Source organism: Botrytis fragariae (genome assembly GCF_013461495.1).
Source record: "Botrytis fragariae strain BVB16 chromosome Unknown tig00000000, whole genome shotgun sequence".
Classification (NCBI taxonomy): Eukaryota; Fungi; Ascomycota; class Leotiomycetes; order Helotiales; family Sclerotiniaceae; genus Botrytis; species Botrytis fragariae.
In genome coordinates this window covers 204250-226059 of record NW_023500986.1, presented here as the reverse complement: position 1 = coordinate 226059, position 21810 = coordinate 204250, and the positions used below count along the sequence as shown (strand labels likewise).

At 42.4% G+C, this 21810-nt stretch overlaps 10 protein-coding genes across 10 annotated transcripts; 3 read left to right on the top strand and 7 right to left on the bottom strand.

Annotated features, from left to right (window-relative positions):
* Positions 1-546: 546 nt before the first annotated feature.
* Positions 547-1219, bottom strand: Bfra_006273 (putative antigenic cell wall protein; the record flags this gene model as incomplete). Its single annotated transcript, XM_037336647.1, has 3 exons — positions 547-610; positions 683-1005; positions 1094-1219. 3 exons carry the CDS (start codon positions 1217-1219, stop codon positions 547-549), a joined length of 513 nt encoding a protein of 170 aa, XP_037198013.1.
* Positions 1220-2322: 1103 nt separating this feature from the next.
* Bfra_006272 (uncharacterized protein) lies at positions 2323-2529 on the bottom strand (the record flags this gene model as incomplete). Its single annotated transcript, XM_037336646.1, has 1 exon — positions 2323-2529. One exon carries the CDS (start codon positions 2527-2529, stop codon positions 2323-2325), a length of 207 nt encoding a protein of 68 aa, XP_037198012.1.
* A 587-nt stretch (positions 2530-3116) lies between these two features.
* On the top strand, positions 3117-3423 carry Bfra_006271 (putative gnat family protein; the record flags this gene model as incomplete). The annotated part of the gene is given in 2 exon segments (XM_037336645.1): positions 3117-3319; positions 3330-3423. The coding sequence occupies 2 exon segments, from the start codon at positions 3117-3119 to the stop codon at positions 3421-3423; spliced, it is 297 nt and encodes a 98-aa protein (XP_037198011.1).
* A 247-nt stretch (positions 3424-3670) lies between these two features.
* On the top strand, positions 3671-4599 carry Bfra_006270 (putative peptidyl-prolyl cis-trans isomerase protein; the record flags this gene model as incomplete). Its single annotated transcript, XM_037336644.1, has 4 exons — positions 3671-3962; positions 4015-4184; positions 4243-4349; positions 4422-4599. The coding sequence occupies 4 exons, from the start codon at positions 3671-3673 to the stop codon at positions 4597-4599; spliced, it is 747 nt and encodes a 248-aa protein (XP_037198010.1).
* A 2733-nt stretch (positions 4600-7332) lies between these two features.
* Bfra_006269 (putative pathway-specific nitrogen regulator protein) lies at positions 7333-10590 on the bottom strand (the record flags this gene model as incomplete). Its single annotated transcript, XM_037336643.1, has 1 exon — positions 7333-10590. One exon carries the CDS (start codon positions 10588-10590, stop codon positions 7333-7335), a length of 3258 nt encoding a protein of 1085 aa, XP_037198009.1.
* A 946-nt stretch (positions 10591-11536) lies between these two features.
* Bfra_006268 (uncharacterized protein) lies at positions 11537-11783 on the bottom strand (the record flags this gene model as incomplete). Its single annotated transcript, XM_037336642.1, has 2 exons — positions 11537-11671; positions 11736-11783. Coding segments are annotated over 2 exons (183 nt in total), but the record flags the coding sequence as incomplete, so codon positions are not given.
* A 670-nt stretch (positions 11784-12453) lies between these two features.
* Positions 12454-14201, top strand: Bfra_006267 (putative alpha-amylase protein; the record flags this gene model as incomplete). The annotated part of the gene is made up of 4 exons (XM_037336641.1): positions 12454-12475; positions 12530-12841; positions 12909-13579; positions 13665-14201. 4 exons carry the CDS (start codon positions 12454-12456, stop codon positions 14199-14201), a joined length of 1542 nt encoding a protein of 513 aa, XP_037198007.1.
* A 1097-nt stretch (positions 14202-15298) lies between these two features.
* Bfra_006266 (uncharacterized protein) lies at positions 15299-16372 on the bottom strand (the record flags this gene model as incomplete). Its single annotated transcript, XM_037336640.1, has 1 exon — positions 15299-16372. One exon carries the CDS (start codon positions 16370-16372, stop codon positions 15299-15301), a length of 1074 nt encoding a protein of 357 aa, XP_037198006.1.
* A 1125-nt stretch (positions 16373-17497) lies between these two features.
* Positions 17498-17998, bottom strand: Bfra_006265 (uncharacterized protein; the record flags this gene model as incomplete). The annotated part of the gene is made up of 1 exon (XM_037336639.1): positions 17498-17998. One exon carries the CDS (start codon positions 17996-17998, stop codon positions 17498-17500), a length of 501 nt encoding a protein of 166 aa, XP_037198005.1.
* Positions 17999-19036: 1038 nt separating this feature from the next.
* Positions 19037-20743, bottom strand: Bfra_006264 (putative integral membrane protein pth11-like protein; the record flags this gene model as incomplete). Its single annotated transcript, XM_037336638.1, has 6 exons — positions 19037-19708; positions 19800-19916; positions 19973-20067; positions 20121-20263; positions 20317-20543; positions 20600-20743. The coding sequence occupies 6 exons, from the start codon at positions 20741-20743 to the stop codon at positions 19037-19039; spliced, it is 1398 nt and encodes a 465-aa protein (XP_037198004.1).
* Positions 20744-21810: the final 1067 nt, after the last annotated feature.

The following is a 21810-nucleotide window of genomic DNA, read 5'->3' as shown; positions in this document are numbered from 1 at the left end:
TGCATTGATCAAGTATGGATATGAGATTTTATACCAACGATGATGAATTCTAGAAGCTAGGTCCCGCAAGTGCTGAATAGGAGGAGTATTGTGTGCAGATTTGACTAGTGAATGCCAACATCATGATATGGACGCGAGAGATAGAGGGATGGAATTCAGTCTAGGAAATTGAAATGGATGAATGCATACACGATGCTTTCATTAGGCATGCGCAAGGAGTGTTCCGTAACTTATCAATGTTGCTATCACTAAATAACGTCACCTGAGATCGATTCGATACTGGTCTTAAGGTCGCTTCTCACTCTCAATGAAGGGGGTTTGAAGGTATTCTGTGGTGAACACCCATTGTATCAGAGATAATATTCATTACCGTTTATATGCAGCTTCCTTCTCGAGATAATCGGTGTTCGTCATTGAATCTCTTCTGCTCAACTAAGAAGTTTGCAACCACCGCTTCGCCCCATCTTCTCTTCATTCCCTCCGTCCCCTCCGATTTCCCTTTGCCAATTCGTCAATCACTATTTCCTCCGTCATTATTCATTTCTCTCATAACAACTTATAATCCGAAATAGCCGCATCAAACGCCGTATCAACAGGCGCCACAATAGTTCTATCAAAAATCAGTTCTCAAACTCTCTAAAGAAAATATAACTTCAAAAATATGACATAAAATCCAACAAACCTCGCCGTTTCCTGAAAAGCTGCCGGAATCTTCTCAATGATCTTCGCGCTGAAACTGTCTGTCGCACTCTTCTCCTCCACCAGATTTAACAAGATAAGCGGACTGAAAAGTAGTTTATCAAATTTTGGTTTGGCAGATACGATCGTATCGAGAGTTCCCTCTACGACTGTGACGAGATTTTGCGTCGCGGTGGCAATGGTGATGGTTTCAATGAGGGTGAGATTTGCGGAGGAGGAAGCGACCCAGGTGCCGGTGTTGATGTCGATGAGGAGTTTGGCGGAGAGGGTGACGATGGGGAAGGAGGTTAGAAGGCTGCCGGACCACTGAGGAGAGGGGGGGAGAGAGTTAGTTGGAGGGAGGGATGGATAGGATATGATAATAGTGGGAAGTGTGAGGGGAAAGGGGACATACACTAGAAACGGTTTGGTTGAGAGAGGTGGTTGTATTTGAGATTTCTGAAATGGCATCTACGATTGCTTGGCCATCGCAAAGGACTTTGGAGGCGAGGAAGAACACGGGGAGGATAGTGAGACGCATTCTGAATGAAATACTGGACGTAAGTATGTCAAATTAAAGGTAGATGATTATGAGAATAGCTTCCAGGAACTTTTCTATGATTTTAGACGTGTATACGTATCCGTATTATATATTCCTGATCGGATAAATGCATTGTTACCTCTCACTTTCTTATGTATATCGATCGGCAACCAACTATACAAAAGATACCTGCAGCTTTTAGGCACTTTGGACGCATCGAAATCCTTCAATATTTTCTGGTGGGTGCTTATCATAAACAGTAATGATGTGATGAGGGGAAGTACAAATGAACAGGATCGATGACCAGTCACCCGCAGCCAATTCCCTGCGAAGTCCGTTCGGTAGAAAAGCATTGAAAGCTTAGTTTGATTTTCGGACGGATATCATAAAGAATAAACATGCTAGGCATGCTGCAGGAACACATGTCTGCGGGGTAATCTGGGGAAGTATCCTTGTCTGCCGCGGTTTAGGGTTTCACATGTGAAGAACCGGTAGGGATGGTTATGACAAGCGATATCAGTGAAATTGAGGAACTTTTCAGTCAATCATTCTTCCTTATGTGATAACGTGATTTGGGGTTTCCTGCCAGGCGAGTCGTACGGAATGCAAATGATTTGTAAGGTGGGACTTTTCAATGCATTGAGAAAAATTTTCCCGTTGGCTTGTGGAACAGTGTCTTAAGAAAATGGGTTGCAAGGACTGTTGCATTCAATGCACTCGACCTACCATGATTACAATTGATAGCAGTCTTAACAAAGCAAAGAAATAATGTCATCGACTTTGATGTGATCGTTCAAAAAAGATGCAAATGTCCACCGCTCACAGACCAGTTTTTAACCTGATGCAATGCTCTACTGGTCTAAAAGAGGGGATCAACATTCCCTCATACAAAGTGTTTTGTCAATCTTTTAACTAAAGGATAGCGAACTTTTTCGAGCTCTCAAACTAGGGGGCTCAATATTTCACTTCAAATTGCATGTCATCTTTGTTCAAGCTCGATTTGTACAACCTATCTTGGTTCTCCAGTGTCAGCTCACACATTCAACATCAATTGTTCGATGCTAATTCGTGAAACCCATGCTTGTTGTTCGATACCAATTTATTCAATCAACGCGTGATATAACATTGACTCGTCGTAGTATTTCATCGCTAACATCCACATCGTCACCATCTCGATCGTGAGGTGAGGTACTGGCCTTACCATTGTCTATTCGCTCGATCAGCGCCGGAAACCCGTTTGACTTCGTAACAGTCGCCGTTGCCACTTCTATGTGGGAGCCAGTAGCCTCGTTATTGGCACCATTCAACATCCTTTGGGAAGTTCTCAAAGGTGCCGGCAGCGAGGAGTGTGTTGAAAGAAAATGACCTTGGCACGCAGGCAATCCAAACAGCCCTGGCTCACGGTCAAAGACAGAGACAAGCTAGCCAGTAGTCTTTTACGCATCAGGTTCCCCGTCAAATACGAAAAATGAGTTTTGTGTCTCTTTTCTAGGTGCTGAATGGATCGTTCACACGGAAAATCCATTTGCAACGCTAGTGCCTGTTATCACAGTGACTTGGGGGCCAGCAGGTGTAACGCATTGTTGCTAATAGAACCATAAAATTTTACGGATTCTGACTCAGAATATGCATGACAAACAAGCCCACTGAAGACTATTTCTGACCATACACTTGGGTTCTTTTTGGAGGTCGCCCTTCGGTCATGAGCCGCCCACACTTGCGTAGGGAACATCTGCTTCTCTTTCTTATCATTATGAAATGCATTACAACTCTTGTGGAATGACTCCTCATTTGATCCCCTGATCTCAATTCTGAATTACTGCTTCGTGGATCCAGAGCATCGTCGTATAGGCACAGGTAATTTGATGATGCATGGGGTTGCAAGCTCGCAGAGGAAATGTATTTGAGGCATTCGTCGAGTCAACCGGTGACGGGCACGAATTGTACAAAGCCTATGCTTTCGTCATTATTCGCCCTTCCTTCTTTCCTTAGAGTACCACCTACTACAGAATGTGACGAAGAAGAACTCGCAGAATTGAGGGAAGTTGTCAGGCCAGAACCATATCGCATCTGGCTTATGTGGAGACCTCAGCGTAGAAAGTTTGTAAAGGGAGAAGCTGTATTTCGGGGGAGAACCAAGCATTAGCATATATTGGGGATATTGGGAGACGATGACAGGGTTCTGGCCCGATCAGTCACAGTAATAAGTCGTAAATACCAAGCCGTTGTCGTCGATGTGCCTCTTGTGTTTCAATTAAACTGCACAACCAATAGATTGTTGAAATGATATCAGATGACCGGCTAAACCACGGGCTCCAAACTCATCACGTGTGTAACCCAACTTTAACAATTCGGCAGTATCGACGAGCATTTGCTGATAGTTGAGTTCTGGTTGATACAATCTCCATCAACTTCAATTGACTTAGTTTTACTTTTTTTCCCAATAAAAAGATGTTCGCAACGACTTCTGCCTTCCAGTGGCTTCATAATGATACAAAACCAAGATATATGGCACCACTGTTTTCCACGCCTTCTCAGAAGTATGCCTACCCATCACCAATTCTATCGTCTGAAGGACACAACTCTTCGCTCTATAATCTCTTAACACCTTCATTCTTCTCAATCACTTCTTCGTTCCCATTCATTCAATCCTCGACTTCCAATCCCGTAGCTCCTTTGGTCAAGCCCGGGGATGGGGAAGACTCGAGCAAGAACTGTTTCTTTGACATAACTGTTGATTCTGGTGGGGTCTTACGCTCGTTGATGGGTTCATCCTTTGCTGATATAACTCCAAGCTCCCGCGGGTCGCATCACCTTCAAGCTTTATGATAAGATTACTCCCCGAACTGCACGCAATTTCCGTGAATTATGTACCGGCCAACATGGATTTGGATATGCCGGAAGTTCTTTCCATCGTATTATTCCACAATTTATGTTACAAGGTGGAGATTTTACTCGAGGAAACGTAGGTTATATTACTTGCTTGATTCATCTCTGACGAGAAACTGCTAATGTACCCTCAGGGAACTGGTGGAAAATCCATTTATGGTAGAACGTTTGCGGACGAAAATTTTGAGCTCAAGCACACAAAGCCTGGTCAATTAAGTATGGCTAATGCAGGCAGAAATACGTAGGTTTTGTTTCTGATACCCGTTATTGGTATCCATGAGGTAGTCAGTGATGAAAGGCTAACCATCAATAGGAACGGCTCCCAATTTTTCATTACCACAATAGCAACACCTTGGTTGAATGGTAAACACGTGGTGTTTGGCGAGGTAATTGAGGGTATGGATCTTGTGAAGAAAATCGAAGCACTTGGTACTCGTTCTGGTACCCCAAGAGCTCGTGTTGCTATTGCTAAATCGGGTATCGTTGAGTAAGGGGATAACGAATTAGTACGCTTCATGTTTGTATGCTTAGTGGCTGCTCAAAAAAGTATTTAGTTTAATGACAATAAGATATGTTGTGTGTTGTACCCTTGACAGTATGATGCATATTGGCTAGATATCAAATGCTATCGGCTCGATATCTTTGATCGGACGTGATTTTTACCCCTTAGGCCAGGCTGCAATGAACGCAGCGTTTTTGTTCCGCTGCTGAACACCTCGATGAAGTGGTGAGGACAGTAAAGCTAAATTTCAAAATAGATCTGAATGTTTTGCGCATGTTTTCCCAGCTGTGTTTGCATAATCTCGTCATTCCTTCTACAATACCTGCGGCAATCGGATTATCATCTCAGGTACAACATAAGATAAAGCTGGGACGACGAAAAGGTCTCCACTTTCCTACCCTTTGATACCTTTTAATTCCTTTCTCCAAATTCAAACTATTGGCTTCTATTGATTCAACGCTATAAGTTGAAGAGGATTAGTTAAAGTGGTACATTTCTCCCATGAGGATAGTTGTAGGTGATTTGAGTGAAAAGCAAAGGATGAGTTTGGAAAGTTGTAAGTGAGTTCAGTCTATCAATTCAAATTCCCCGCACTATATCATTCAATAGCCCACTCTTCATGCGAGCCCCCCTTGAAATGGTTGTTCAAACATACCCGGAAGCTCACTATTTATTAATCATTGCATGCCAAAGAGTATCAAGACGAATTCGACTGAAGCCCCGTTCGCACTTCTGCGAGTTGAATGGGTGCATTTTGAGTAACAACTGCCATTAAAATCAGAACATCTCCTCAATTCTCGACCGTTACCTTCTCGACCAAACCAGTATGGAGAAGTTGGTAGCGTGGTATGTTCTTGATGCAGTATCATATCAACAAAAGTATAACTCTTCCCCGTGGATCTAGGTATACAGGACTAATGTTATCCACGTGATATAACAGAAGCCCCCTTTCTATTCACGTATCTTTGACGTATCATGGTTGAAGCTTCAGAGAGAATTGTGCATAAGCTTTAGGCTTGAAGTGTGAAGTGTCTAAACTGACCACTTAAATTAGAAATATCAAAAGTGTAAATCTAATTATGGATGTAGCGAGTTTATTTTATTGGTCATAATAGTAGTAAACATATGATTACCAAAAATGCCTGATAACTGTTAAACGGCGTGATATGTTTGAAGGATTGAGGCATCATTTCCCGTGCCAACAGACGCATGAACGATTGTCGCAAAGTGAATTGGCGATTTTTAGGGAATTAAGCGAGGCCATTTGAGTGAATTGGAAATTACCCTGGCATCATTGAGAAATGTTAGATGTTGCTCCTCGATCACATGTTTCTGATGGAAACTATGGAGCTGGTGATTTAACTTGTCTAAGCAAAATGAGAAAATATGCATCATTCTCGGCAGACTATCAAGAACACGTTGACTGAGCGATTATTTAATATGACACAAACAGCCCATCCAAGTGAATTAGAAGAGACTTAACCCTTGCGACGCAAGCAATTGCCATAATAATACGCATATTAAAAAAGACTTCAGTACCCATCCGAGCTATCAGACCATAGAGTCCCCACCATTCAAGTGAATCCGAAAGACATACATTGATTGATCTTGCGCGATGATGGAAAGATAACTAGTTGGGCGATCCTGACATCTGAGAACGTCATGAAAGAAAAGCATCCTCCAGGGACTAAGCGACCATATTCAACACCTTAGTTCTGCTTCTGCACCCAGACAAATAAAACACAATGCACTAACTTCCACCCGGTCTGCTATACCTAGCATCACGTAGATAGATTCAGTAATATTGCAGTACATAAATAATAGAATAAGAACCCATCTCATCCCATCCCATCCAACCAATAATACGAATTGTCATTCGCTAAATATACACTTTCCCCTTCTCCTCCCTCTACCCCAGCCTCTCTAATCACAATCCTAAACCAGCGAGCTAGCTAGCAGGGAATATTATCTAGGAAGGTGAGATGAGAGAATTGGAAAGAGGTTTCCATTTAGATATTTAGTAGAGAATGTTATCTTAATGAGTGAGATGAGGTAAGGTGAGATTAAAGAGTATTGTGCCAAATACTGACTATATCACAATCTCTCCATAAAGACCTATCCTCATTATTACAATCCCCAACAAAAGATGTCTGGGTTTCATTTATTTTCATGCCATTTGATTTTAGTCCTAGGCTAACTACCAATTCAACCTCTCCTATCAATCCTGTCCTATCCTATCAACTACCTACATCCATTCATTTATTCATCCATCCAGACAAATACCACAACAATATATACAACCACACTACCCTCACCTTTCCCTCATCATCTTCCATGATAAGGTTTCCAGCTTCATCATTCCCCAAGTTCCAAACAATACCGGAAAATACCTTTCCAAATCCAATCATTAACATCATCCAAACATTCATCCAAGCCAAGCCAAGCCAAGACCAAAAAAAAAGAGCGTAAGAATCCTGAAATCTATCCAAATTTCCGAACAAACAAACATAACTATAACCATATCATCACATAAACAATCCAACCAACTAAGCAACCCACATGATCGCTCAATCATTCATTCATTCGCTACATAAATACTCCAACAATGCACACGCTTACAGGACTGGTAACCAGGTATCAGAACATATTCTGTCTGTATCAAATGAACCACATCATTACTCGCTTATCTTTCCTTCTTCTTTCTGTTATTATATTTGCCGATTTAGGATTCGGTATTACTGTCGATATTTGATTTCTGTACTTGTGGTTCTGTATCGGTTGCTGGTAAATTTGCAGGTTCAAAACTTGCATATGAAGAAGGATCGAAGGTTGGGGTATCTTTCAACACAGTATCCTCAACCTTCATTCCAATTTCCAAGACTGGATTTTTCTCTTTTGCCGTCTGGAGATTCTCTGTTTCAGAAGCACTGATTTGAAGAGGCTTCTTGACCTCCTTGGGGACAGGAGCATCAATCTCCAATCTTCCCCCCTTATTTGTTACCCCCATAGCCTCGCCTTGTATAACAGCCGGCGCTGAGCTCGTACTAACCACATCTCTTCCCTGTCCGTTCCACTCAATCGAACCTTCAATCTCCCTCATAGGCAAAGCACTCTCAGAAGCAGCATAACCTCTCTGATCGACACTCTGACCAACTTCATACCTATGGTTCTGGATGATAATATCCGGTACAGATTTCCTTCCTTCAACTTCTTGAGTTGAAGTTGGTTTCAGCGCGAGTATTAGCACTACCACGCTGAGAACTAAGATGAGTATATTTTTCCTATCGCGCATCGCTACACCTACTGCTCTGACTAGGAGTTCCGTGAGTGTTTCATCTCCCTCTACTGTCCTCGTGGGAGTCTTCAGCTTCGAAGTAGGAGTATAGGTAGAAGAAAACTGTGTTGTTTCACTTCGGGTTGAAGCTTTCTCATAAATATCCCGTAATCTCGTTTCTTCTGCTTCCTTTTCCTGTTTCGAGATTTTCTCTCGTAATCTTTCTTCCTCCTTGGCTCTCCTCGAAACCTCTTCTTCCTCCATAATCTCCCTAGCTTGTTCCTCAAGAACCCTCTGTTCTGCAAGCTCTGCCTCGAAAATACGTTGTGCTTCTTCTTCTTCTAATGCCATTTCCTCTTCATGGATTCTTTGGGCTTCTGCTTCCAGCTCTTTGACGACTTGGCCTTCGTCATTATGTTGCGGTGACCCGGGATCAAGGTCAGCTGACTCTCGGTCTTTCGCTTCTTCCACAAGCCGTATAACTTCGGCTTCTTCTTCCTGGAGTCTTAAGCTTTCCGCTTCAACGTGGAGTTTTCCAGCTTCCTTCTCTGCTTTTTTGGATGCTTCGGATTCTTTTTGGAGTTGCAAGATTTCTGCTTCTTCTTCAACCCATCTAGCTTCTTCCTCTTTAGCTTTCGCCAACTCTTTTTCTCTCAACCTTAAGACTTCAGCCTCCCTCGCGCACTTCTCCGCCTCTTCTACCGCAGCTTTAGAAGCAGCAGCCAACCATTCGTTTCTTTGAATTCTCTCTTCCGAGCCCCCTCTCTTCTGTCTCAATGTAACCTTGTCCATCCCCTGCTCATGTAACCTCTGAGCTTCCGACCCTAAACTTTCCCTACTCGAATCATCCGAATAATGTCCATAGCTATCCTCATCTCTTTCTTCCGCTTCTCGTAGTCTCTCGATTAAATCTTCCATATCTTCAACCATCCATGGTTGAACAAATGGTTCAATTTCGATATCTACTCTTTCCATTTCTCGCCATGCAGCTGCCCAGGCCCCAGCTCTCATTAAGCCGTTGCTTGCGAAGATCTTGACATTGAATCTTTTATCGTCTTCGTTTTGGTCGTCATCTTCGTATCTGACGTCTCGACGGCAAATGTCGCACCAGACTTTGTCTGGTCTGGGTCTAAATCTTCCAGTACTACCAAACCCACTATCTCTTTCGTCCGAGTCATCGTCGGAGGATGTGGTGTTAGGGCCCATGTAATGTCCACACCGGAGGATCTTAGCTCGGGGGCGTACTGGAAGTTCTAAAGCATCAAGAAAACGCTCTTGAAGACATTCATAACTATCCTGTGGATGAGGAAGTAATATTCCACGAGTAAGAATGGTTTCGCTAAGCTTTTCTTGTAAAAGATAATATGCCTCACGTATACTGTAAAGATTCGCAGGAAGTTCTGGAGCAAGGATAGCTTTGGCGTATTGCCATTGCAATGGAAGAACGGTAACATGAAGAAGTACAAGAGAGGATTCTTCTCTAGTCTTTTTGAATCGAGTTGGCGTACGACTTTTAGAGTATTGAGAACCAGTTGGAGTACCAAGACGAGAAACGGTAGGATTCTGTTGTCGTTTTACTGAATAAGGGGTGGAAAAGAGTGAAGGAGCTGGTGAATACATTTGCATCGCCCTTATATCTGACGGTGTGCGGAATGGATGACGCTGTACTTTTCTCGGACTGCATGATGACTCCCTTGCTCTCGGTGCAGACGTACGAGAATGAGAAGTACCGCTAGGTATTCTTGAGATGACAGATTCTGTAGCAGCTTCTTCACCAACAACCGGCGAATTGAGCTCAACCAATTGGTGCGCTTCTTCACTCAAATCAAGATATCGATTTGATTGCCATGAGTTTCGATTACTAATGTTCACTTTGCTAGGTTCTTCCTCAGCGGAACCTATCGACAACCGGGGGCTCTTGTCGGAACCATCAGTGAAAACATCGTCTTCGACATCTCCATAACGTGAACTACTATCTCTCCTTTCCATATCATAGTCCCCACGTTCTGTTTCGGCATCGGTACTTGAAAGATCGTGGTGAAGAATACTGTCCTCGTCCTCCGTTGGTTCTTCGTCTTCCAACGTAGCGTTTGTGATATCATATGTCAAATCCGTTCCATCTTGCCCGTTGTATAGATTTCTTTCGTAGCTCTCGTCGGTTCCTGCGCTCGAAAGAGAATCATCATGATCTTCTGGTTCATAACTATCCGCCGTTTGTGTGCTAAGTATTAAATCGTTGTAGTCGTTCGTGTCCGCACTCCCCGTGGGATCCTTCTTTTCAATGCTCTCCACAACCTTTCGCGCTGCATCCTTAATTTCCGCATCGATTCGCCGCATCTGTAGTTCTCTTGCCTCTGCTCGCTTGCGCTTCTCCTCTCTTGCGTGTTTGCAGTCTTCGCAGTCATCATGTTCGTTGTGTTTCGTTTCTGTGCCTGCGAGTATCGAATCGTCCTCTTGTAACTCTGGTAACTCTTGATCCAAAATTGAATCTCCTCCAATCTCAGATTCTTCCATCTCCAGACTCTCTTCTGTATTTCTTTGTGTATCCTCCAACTGAGACACTACATCACCAATGTCTTTCCCCTCACTTGTCGCATTCTCCCCGTCGAACGCCTCGATATCTTTATCTTCAACCATATCATTCAAAGAATTGGAATCTTCATGAATTTCAAACTCCGATTGTCGATGAGAACTTGATTGCGGCATTTTACCTCGACTTTTCACTATAATCTCGCTAAGTATACCCGTTTGTAACGATGCTCGGGAAGTAAATATTGACGGATCTGTGAAACAGTTCATGCAGCAACCCGTCGATTAATTTTGATGATTGGTACGAGGATGAAGTTGGAGGGTTTGACAACAAGTGTACGGAGTGAATTTACAAGAATCTCATTAGTTAGTTGACATACAGGTAAAAGAGAAAGCATATTTGTCAAAATTGAATCATTTGAAATCATTGGGAGGTATCTGATGAAATGGAAGAGTGAGTAAATGTTGAGATTGTTCGGTTGTCGTGGTAACCGTATAAATATTTGTAGGGGACCAGGGGACCGATCTTTTAGCTTTTCCCCTTCGTAGAAATGTCAAACCAAAAGGTGGAATGAATTGAGGGGAAATTCAACGACGAACAAATCAATCCAATATAAAATGGTAATGGTGGCAGGGGTGGATTGTTTCCGGACTGGATTGAGAATCAGCTACCAAACTTTTGAGAATGTCGGTGAGTGTCAAAAGGTCAATGTCAATGTCAATGTCAATGTAGGTAGTTTACGATGCTTCATTTTGGCGTGTTTTTTGACGTTTTGACGGTTTCCCGAACAACTCAAGAAAAGAGGGCAAAGGACCACCAATTGAACATTGCTAGAAAGTCGGCCTGCACCGAAGTGGGTGAATTATAAACATTGTTCCTCATGGTATTCTTGGAGTACTTTGACTCTAAATTTATCCCTCGTTGCTTCTTGGGTGAAGCAGAAGAAGAGAGGAAGGAAAATGAGAAGCTAATTCATACCCCCTTCATCATCTTCCGAATAATTGGCGTAACCGATGATATATAAGATGCCAGCTTGTCGAAGATTTAACTAGCGGTACAACCCCGAAAGTGTGCTCGTATTGCTTCGTCCTCTTCTTACCACTTTTTATTAGTACTCACGCTTCACTTATCTTGGTCTGGGGGATTTTCTATCTGACCGACTATGTGGGGGGATATCAGGGACCAAGAGCTGATCTCTACTCTGTTCCTGAATGAAGCCTTGGATGTGAGGGTGTCTTGTTTGGACCGTCGATTAAACTTGCGATGCCTTCATCTCTTTTTCTTTATCTTTTGATATCGTAACACAAGTACTCGGTAATACCGAGGCCGTTACAGTTACCGTTGTCGTTACCGCTACTTCAAATGTCGTACTGCATACTCGAGTAAATAATATCCAGCCAAGATCCGAGCCGATGGAAACGGGCCAGTAACGAGATATGACACTTTAACTTGCTCTCGTCGTACAAAACTCCGGCTAATCAGTCGTGTAACAAAAGGTCTCTAGGTACCATATCATATGAGGCTTGTCGTCGCTATAAATATCACGATATCACATTGTAACTTTATTTGAAAGGCTTCATGGTTTGGAATTCTTGAATCCATGCAAAAGAATAGTTCCTTGCCAACCACGTCATGATACCTTTGTTAGTTCCAGGGGTCAACTAGTCTTATCTTTCCTTCATGCATTTCCCTCCCAAAATCAAGGTCTTAGAGTCCAGAAGGTGGAAATTGGAAGTTAGACTATCACTTCCAAGCTTATTTGTCTCTAAGCTCTATTCTAGCCCCAGCCCAACACTTGAAAATCAGGCGGGGTGAATTATTTACTTGGAATAATGGAGGGGCATCCGAGTTTCAAAAATCGAATTTGTTGTAATCTTACGACAATTCCATCTTTGAGATTCATTATTTATTCTCGTAGGTTCCCCTATGTTTTCCTTGACTTTTTTTAATGCCTATACACCTATATTCTTCTTCTACAACTACTACATAATTTTGGTTATCCATCAAACCCAAGATTAGTCTTTTCAAAATCCGTCAATATGGGGGACATTAATGAAGAAAGTAAGCAACCACTTCAATATCCCGATTTTAAAGAAGCATACCTAACATCAATAGGAAAACCTACTCCGGAGAATATGACCATGCTCCAAGCCTTTGAATGGTATGTTCCAGACGATCATAAGCATTGGCAAAGACTCCACGATGCAATCCCTTCTCTCAAAGCTACCGGTATCGATAATATGTGGATCCCACCCGGATGCAAAGCGTCTTCTCAATCTGGAAATGGTTATGATGTTTACGATTTATATGATTTGGGAGAATTCGAACAAAAGGGAGGAAAGGGCACCAAATGGGGTAACAAGGAAGAGTTGGTAAAAATGGTGAAGAAAGCCAATGAAGTTGGAGTAGGAATTTATTGGGATGCTGGTAATACCCTCCTCGTAACAATATACTTCTAAGAAGAAGAATAGCTAACATTCCCTTCTTCCTCAAGTCCTCAATCACAAAGCAGCAGCAGACCATAAAGAAAAGTGTCTTGCCCAGGAAGTCGATGAGGAAGACCGCACAAAGAATGTCTCAGACCCGTATGAAATCGAAGGCTGGCTCGGTTTTGACTTTCCCGGCCGTGGCGATAAATATTCGAAACAAAAATACCACTGGTATCACTTCTCTGGCACAGATTACAACGACGCAAACCAAAAAAATGCAATCTACAAGATTCTCGGAGATAAAACAAAAGATTGGGCAGCTGACGGCGATGTCGATTCTGAAAAGGGCAATTACGATTACCTCATGTTCGCAGATCTTGACTATGATCATCCGGAAGTAGAAAAAGATGTATTGAACTGGGGAGGATGGCTTGGAGATCAAATCACACTAAAGGGAGTGAGATTTGATGCTGTCAAACATTTCAGTGAGGATTTTCTGAGAAAATTCATTACTCTTATGAATGATAAATATGGCCAAGGATGGTTCTTCGTGGGAGAATTTTGGAAGGATAGTTTGGATGATATGAACAAATATTTGGATCGCATGGGCAGAAAGTTTAGTCTTTTTGATGCACCCTTGGTTTATAACTTCAGCAAATTGAGCAAGACAGAGGGAGGAGACTTGAGAGGTGTTTTCGATGATACCCTGGTTCAGACTGCACCAGTTAATGCTGTTGTAAGCTTTTCTCTTCTTTTCTTCAGAGCTCTCTATCGCTTTCCAATTTCTTTCTCTCAAACATATAAAACTAACAACTCTCTAGACACTAGTCATGAACCACGATACCCAACCTTACCAGGCCCTCGAAGCTCCTATAGAACCTTTCTTCAAACCTCTCGCCTATTCCCTCATCCTTCTCCGCTTTGATGGCTACCCCTGTATCTTCTACGGGGATCTTTACGGCATCAAAGGCGAACATCCCTTCCCTCCATCGTGCGGTGGTGCACTCCCAAATCTTGCTTTAGCCAGAAAACTCTACGCATATGGAGAACAGAAAGATTACTTCGATTACGCAACCTGTATCGGCTGGGTAAGATATGGAACTTGGGATCGACCATTCGGTTGCGCAGTAGTATTGAGTAATGCGGGACCAGGAGAGAAGAGAATGTTTGTAGGAGAAATGCATGCGGGAGAGAGATGGACGGATGTTTTGGGTTGGGAACAAGGAGAGGTAGAGATTGGAGAGGATGGGTGGGGAGTTTTCAAGTGTCCGGGAACAAGTGTCAGCGTATGGGTTAATGCTGAAGCGGAGGGAAGAGATAGATTTGGAAAGTTCGATGATGATATCTATAAGGAGTAGAGGGATAAATGAATAGATTGGGTGGGTAAATGGACGGATGAATGCAGGGCATTCTGAGGTTTGTAAGGGTGTTTAAGGAATTTTGGCGCTGGTGGTTAGATGATGAGTATACATTGCTGAGATGCACACGATACACAAGATAGACAGGATAAACAATTAAATGGATGATTTTCAGCGTAAAGTTGTAGCTCATTATGGTTGATCTAATCTTTTAATTCCTCCTTATCTTTTCGGTCAAGTGATCAACTCCTCTTCTCATCCTCTGTTCACGCTCGTCAATTGCACCATTTCATTGGGAGTTTTTTAAGCGTTTTGGTTGTTCATGCTACAGACTTTGGTAATGGAGTCGACTTTATCCATCAATGTAAAAATCATGGGAGAGAGAAAGTAATAATTAGCAGTTGCCACACTGGCTATAAAAATCGAATGATAGCGACAGCATGTTTTATTTTGTTAAGATATAGAGGGACCTGTAAGATGAACACCTTGTAGGGATACTGAGTATGATATGCTGAAGCTAAGACTAAGACTAAGGATAATAGCGATGATGTGAGGGTTTGCTTTTCTTTCGTGGGGGTACGTGTTGGAAGTAAATGAGGCTGGTATGGCTGCTTGATGTTCTTGTGGGCACTTTGAGCAGAGAGGGGGATTATCTAGGGTAGGAATAAGGGGGGCACGTGATGAGAAGGTTAATGTAGGATTAAGATTGGAAGAAAATCTGATTCTATATATATATAGTTGGTAAGTTCACTACCGGAACAAACCCGAATATACCCAGAATATTGACAACCAAACTCGAAAAAGAAACTAACACAGAGCTGGTAAAAAATAGCTTCAAAAAGGTATGCATAATCAAATCAAATTAGCCGAGACTCCAACGACCTATATCTATATATGTGCATTCAGCTCCAACTTCTTCGTCGCGTCTTTCAGTCGAGATGGCGACGCGGCTAGATTCATCTGAATGTGGCAGGATCGTCCTATTTGTACCGATACTTCTTCCGGTTCCTCGTTCCTCGTTCTAACTAGATTCTAATGTCGACAATTTTTGATCTGTATGTTCTCTGCAAACATCTTCACCTGAGCCTCTGTTTTCTCTATAGCAAGGCTGAAAATATTCTGCTCGAAGATTCCGGCTTCATGATAACTTTTTCTTGCTCACTCCCATCTCTCTTAGGCCACTTTTCCAAGTCGATTTTCTGTGCATCTAATTCTGTTATGAATGAGTTGATCTTGGCAACCTCCCTAGTGATTCCCTCTCTCTCCGCTATCTTCAAAAACTCTCCAAAATCCATCTCACTGACAATCGCCTGATCCGGTATCCATTTCTCCACCAACCAATGAGTATCCGTCACATATCTCACTCCACACTTATATTCATCGTCCCCGTGCCACTGTTTGCTATATATCTGGTTCCCTGCGGAATTCACAAACTTCTCAAGATATTTATCCGTACTTTGTGCTTTGATACCCAATTGTCTAAGTCGATTCAGCGAGATCACGAATACACGACTTTTCGCTTCATCCTCTTTCTTGAACTGGGGTAATCTCATAATTCGTGCAACGGACGTGGACACGGAAATGTAGGGACTTGGCTGGAAGGTAAAATTACAGTGGGATTGGAATGCTCGGCCGTCGGCTTGTCGTTCGTCTGTTACGCCGGAAGTGTAGAGACTATCCATCCAGCCAGAGCAACGAAATCCGTAGGAGCGAGAATGGTTAGTCTTAGATGTTGCATTTTGTAAGCGGTAGAGGAGGGTATCGGTATTGTTTTCCTTGTTTTGAAGGGTATGCCCGAAAGGAATAATGGGAGTGTCTGGCGATGTGTCGAGCTTTGATAGGTAAGTAATTGAGGGAGAGGTAGGGATGAATGAGTCAGATAAAGAGAGTTTGCCGAAAGAAGAAAGCATTCGTTCTGAAGTGGGATCTGTAGAGGAAGTGGTTGGTTCGTTCAGGGATAATGGAGGGGAAGGGGGAGTATGGTCAGGTGTTGAGATGAAAGGGTTTTTCGAATTGAATCTTGGAGTGGAAGGTTGATCTCCAGTGCTTGGTACGGATCCATCTGTACCGAGATCTTTGGGGGGTGATATGGCTGTTCCATCGTTGTTGTTATCCCCAGGGAGAGAGGTGGATAGAGAAGCAGCGAAGCTGAATTCTGATCGTGCTGGCATTCTGATGTTGAGGATGGTTTTTAATTGAATTTAACTTGATGTAAAATTGATAAGAAGATGGTTATTTTGCAGAATTTGATTTTGATTCTGTATCTTGATATATGAATAGGATGAAAACTTATAAAGATAATTGATGGCAATAGGCACCCACTAAGCCACACTCAAATTCCGTTGCACAGCTCGATAAACACGGCTGATTACGACCTTGAGATTTCCTAGCATGCCAGCTTAGGCGCATTATCATGGGTTATCAAATAAACGCCTCGACACTTGTGCGCTATGCATAACCAAATATACAATACATGGATGGATCCTCGAATGAATTGCGTTCATTGTAAATATTGAGAAACTGGCCGCGGGCCTCGAGGTAGGTCGGCTATGCAACTCGGGCTGACAGCCTGACTACAAAAAAAAACGATAACAAATTGTAGAATTGAAGATTTGACACTTTCGAATCAATTCAAAATCGAACGCACTACTGCGAGCATAATTCTCCAGAGATAACCACGATTATAACATGAGGAAGAGTTCGAAACCAGAAAGTCAAAATTTGGAAAATTGTTTGTCTGCCTAGAATGCGGCACAGATAGCCACAAAGCCACCCAAGTCGGATGATTTGCGGGAACGATATGTAGCCGCTTGTAGCTCATTGCTGACGGATTGAGGTTTTATCTTTAAGGGGGGGAGGAAAATATATGTATAGACGGATGTGAAGTAAATCCGATACACCTTAAAATCTTTGTATGCTCTGATTTGACTTACTGAAGTATGAAGCCAAATAATTTTCGCTTATTCTACTGCTCAAAGCATGGCATCAGGTGCATTCAATATCATTCATCCACAGATATATTCAGAAACAGGTCCGCCCGAGTGAAACTCGCTAGATTGTTCTGATGATTATAGGAAATATAGAATCAATTGCATTGTAATATGAAATCAAATTAAAAGCATGAAAAAATGCTATTGAATAGGTTCAACGCTATCTATAAAGACGATTTAACGCGAGAGATAAGTTCAGAAGACAGACAGAAAATGAACCTCAACTTCAGCATAACTGCCTTATGTAGCTTCCCAGAGCTAATTCGGGGGCAAGATATATATCAACTAACCGTCCTTCCTAGTAGATTAGTTCTCTTCCTCCGATAAAACTCTCCGCTTGACATCCCGAAGAAGTTCATCGTTTCTAAAGTATTCAAACTGGAAAGCAAACAAGTCCGCATAATATGGCTCCTGAATCGCAACATCAAAATGTCTCTCTACACTATCCCGTATCTGAAGCTTTTCACTACCCGTCAATATTTGTTCACCATTATCCCTCCTTTCATCATTCAGGAAGTCAAAAACTTCACTAGTAACTTTATAATAGAAAATTTCCTTGCTCCAGGCCTTGATTTCTTTTTTTACTCGAGGAGATTGGTTTATTTTGCTGGTGCAATCTGGACACAACTGTTTTTGCTGGAAATACTTGCGCTTGCATTCGCGGTATGAGGGACAAGATGATCCCTTTCCATTGCAATCTGGAGCTGGTGTTGGGGTATCAGGGACAATTCGATCGTTTGGGTCAATTCCGTCAATTCGGCCGGGAATATGGCAGCACCAGTAACGTGGTGTTTGGTTGCGACACATGACTCTTGTTGCAGTTTATGGGACTTTAACGTAGTCTTTCCTAGGACGGCGCCAAAAAGGAAGTATCCTTGGTGATACGATGTGTGTGTAGGATTTGATATGAGACGATCTGATGTACCTCGTGCTAATATGCCCGAGGACCATCAAAGGCTCAAGAATTTGAAAGAGCTTGAGCCATGTGGCCATTCTCGAAAACGAAAAAAAAGCAAGGTTTCTCTGAATAAAGGTGAATGAATGGGGATTGGAAAAGAAATAAGTCAAGAGTCTGGGAGAAGTGCGTGCTCGTATCCTTCGACTACACGTTATCAGGATCTTTGCATAAACGATAAATGGAGTTGACTTATTCAGCTTTCCACCACCATCGGTAGAAACATTATATTCCAGATATAGTGTCTGGAACCACCTAGTGGGAGCGTCTTCGACGGATTTGACAGGTGTTATTCTCGAAAACATCATGAATATTCGAGATCTTCAAGAAGTTTCCCATATAGAAATCTTTCGACCCTCACAAGATCAACGTACATCTTTCCATGGAACAAACGGTAAACAAACCCCCCTTTTAAACACATCTGCCTTATATTCATTCACTTGAAAGAAACTATTTATCCGAGGTCCTCCGTACAAAATTCGTCCAGGCGAAACCCCACCAAAATGTGGAATAAAGCTTTTATCTTTGGCTCAAACAATCAATCGACAGAAATGCAGTATAGTAAAAAATATGAAGAAGACCCCTCTTACCCAGATAAGTTAAGTTTAACAGTTTCGGGGTGGAGTAGAGAAAGTTTCTCCTCGCTTGTACTATACTTTATCTTCGTTACTTGTCGAGAGCAACCCATTTTCAATGCAAGAATTCGGGTCGCCGGCAAGCCAATCTACCAAAACTACTAGGTTAGGGTGAGAGAGATGTGTTTGAACATACGAAGATGAGATGCAATGCAATGTGGTGGATGTGATGCGAGGTGAAATTGAAAAATGCTAACATTGGGTATCATATAATTTCGTCTTTCCTCATTTTCTCCTCTCGTATCCTCTATCAACCTATCGTCCAGCAACAGGTCCCCCATAAACACTACTAGCACTATTCGTAAATCTAAATTCCTGCACCACTCTAATCTGACCCTCTTCCACCTCCTCCCCTTCTCCATCTTTCCTCTCATCTTTACTCCAATTCCAGCGATTATGATTTCCATAGCCTGCCTGAATCGTCGTTCTCATATTACTCTTTTCCTTCTTCGGTACTAAGTCTAATCGCTGTTGTAATTCCGATATTTGTAATTCTTCTTTCGAGCTCGCATTGCCGTTAGGTGTAGACGTGTGCGAACGAGACTGAAAATAGTTTCCTCTCTCATCCTCACCCGGCGCTGGACTTTTACAACCCATGTAAGATCTCCGCAGCGCAGCTTTCGGAACCATAACAACCTCATCATCATCCCATTCCCCGGGTCCCATCTCTTTAATCCTAGGGATTAAAGATTGTTTTCTCCCTCTTGATCGGGATCTTTCGTGGTTCAATTTCAATTCGCCCAGTTCGACTTCCTCTTCTCGAAAAGGCGAACTTCCAGTATGCGATGAGATTTTCGTGGATTGATCACGGACTTGTTGAGAAAAGCGTTTGATAATCGGAGCGACTATTGGAAGATTGGTTACTAGGACTGCGAGAAATGATTCGCGAAGGGACCATTGTCCGCTTGATGTGGCTGTGCCTAAAGTCTTGAGATGGGTTAGTCTTGGGATGGATGTGGGAGAGGGAAGAAGGTTGGTGGAATGAGAATGGGAAAGTTACGTCGGAACCAGAACTTACGGTCAAGATGGAAACACAACGTAGGATTCCGAAGACGGTGACGAGAAATCCTCCACTGTAAAGGACGAGAAGAAAGAGCTTTTGATATGGTAACATTCCCTTCGTGCCAAGAATAGTCTATAATGTGTCAGTTATAGTTTAAGAGAACGTGAGGCTAGACTGTTTGGTCGTACAGGAAGAGGTATGGCCATAATATACATATGTGTTGCTGTGTTAACAGACATGATGAAAGCCATTTGAAATACAGAATTGCCAGAATAACAGGAATCTGTGGTTTGTCATTAGAAAGGTCTCCAAACAGGCTTTCTGCCAGTTACTCACTTCCTGGATCTGGATAAATTTGCCATTGCTTCTTCAATGGCATACATTTACAAAATACTACCAGAATAGCTGATAGATATGTAACACCCAACACCACATATCCTACAGTGATACGTTTCAATGACCTTTTTTCAGCAGCTGAGCTATAATTCAATGTTAGTCATTATACAATCCCGAGACCAAGATGTACCCTTACATTAAACGAGCATAGTAGGTAATCCAACAAGCTTTCAGTAACCACATCAACGAAATGTAGGTTACCCAATTCCAAATATGCGTTTTAGCCCCGTTAACTCGATACAACCATTCTAGAGAATTTGGATCGAGAGTCTGACGCTCCGATTCAGTCATTCCACCATTCGAATAACCTAACCAGCGAGCCACGAGGTAGTATGATGAGGTTGCTTCAGCTGTATATACGAACTATCATTGCACATCAGAATCATATCCCAAACAAGTTGCATCAAAGTGCTACAAACCAAAACGGCAAACATTAAACCATCATCCAATTTTAATTGTCTCCAACCCAGGTTCGAGACTCGTGCAGAAATTCTCACTGCAATAAATACGACGGCTATGGCCCAAGATGTCCATGCCTCCACGACGAGATTTGTACAGCTCATATCATCCGGGCAGTCTCAAATCCAATGGCCAGGTTCTTGCAAGTCGTTGACTTCGTAACACCAATACATGTCACTGCCAACCAAGCCTTGAGCTAACCCAAGCAGAATGGGGTAACGTGTAAAGACCGAAAGTTATGTATATTTAAAAGTCAAAGAGTACAATTAAAGAAAGTCATGAACAGGCGGAGTGTAAGTTCTGGGGTTCGTTGAAGTGAAATGCAAATTTCATGTAGATGCTAATTTCAGTTTTCCATCCTTACAACAATATCAATGGTATATGATCGATGAAGCCTCGTTTCATTCAATCATTTTTGTTGAAAATTGCCACCATTAGACATGGACATTGCTGGTCAATCGGAAAGTTGTTTAACCTTGTACCTCCACGAATCGATAGATTTGGCGAGGATCTACTCTTAAAATGGATCGTATAAAATCATTGGGGCACGATACTCGTGGCTGCCAGCAAATATCGCCTTATTTTCCCTCTAGAACCTTTTGAAAATGGGTCCGAAGGAAGATTTGATAATGTTATTTGAGTATGACTGGGTGTGGTGTGTATGTATTGTGGCTCGTGCTGTTGAGGTATATTGGATATACCATACCAAAGATCAAGGGACATAGTTTGTGGAGAGCTGTCGTCTGTGAAAATCCACTTAGATTTTGACATGTACCCATGAAATGGGAATAGCTTCAGATGAACTCGACGACAGACCCACTTGTCATCTTCCGAAACCGAGGCGATTCTCCGGAACTAGTCTCTTCTTGGAGATCAGATGAATGATTGGGTCCTGCATGTTGAGCCATGAAAGGTTGCAATCAACCAATGAGAGAACACAAGAGAAGTTCGAAAAGACATATTAAGGTCAGAGCCGTGGGAGAACACCCATCTTCTCATGACTACAGCTAAATAGAACCAATGGTTCCAGCGATGTATGAAGAACAGGGGACGGAACATTTAAATGAGGGCACCTGTTCGTGAATAGTAATCACTATCTTCCCGTCCGATGTACCCAGTAACTGCCCTTGAAAGATACCAACTCCGTGCAACTGTCATATATTATGGTGGA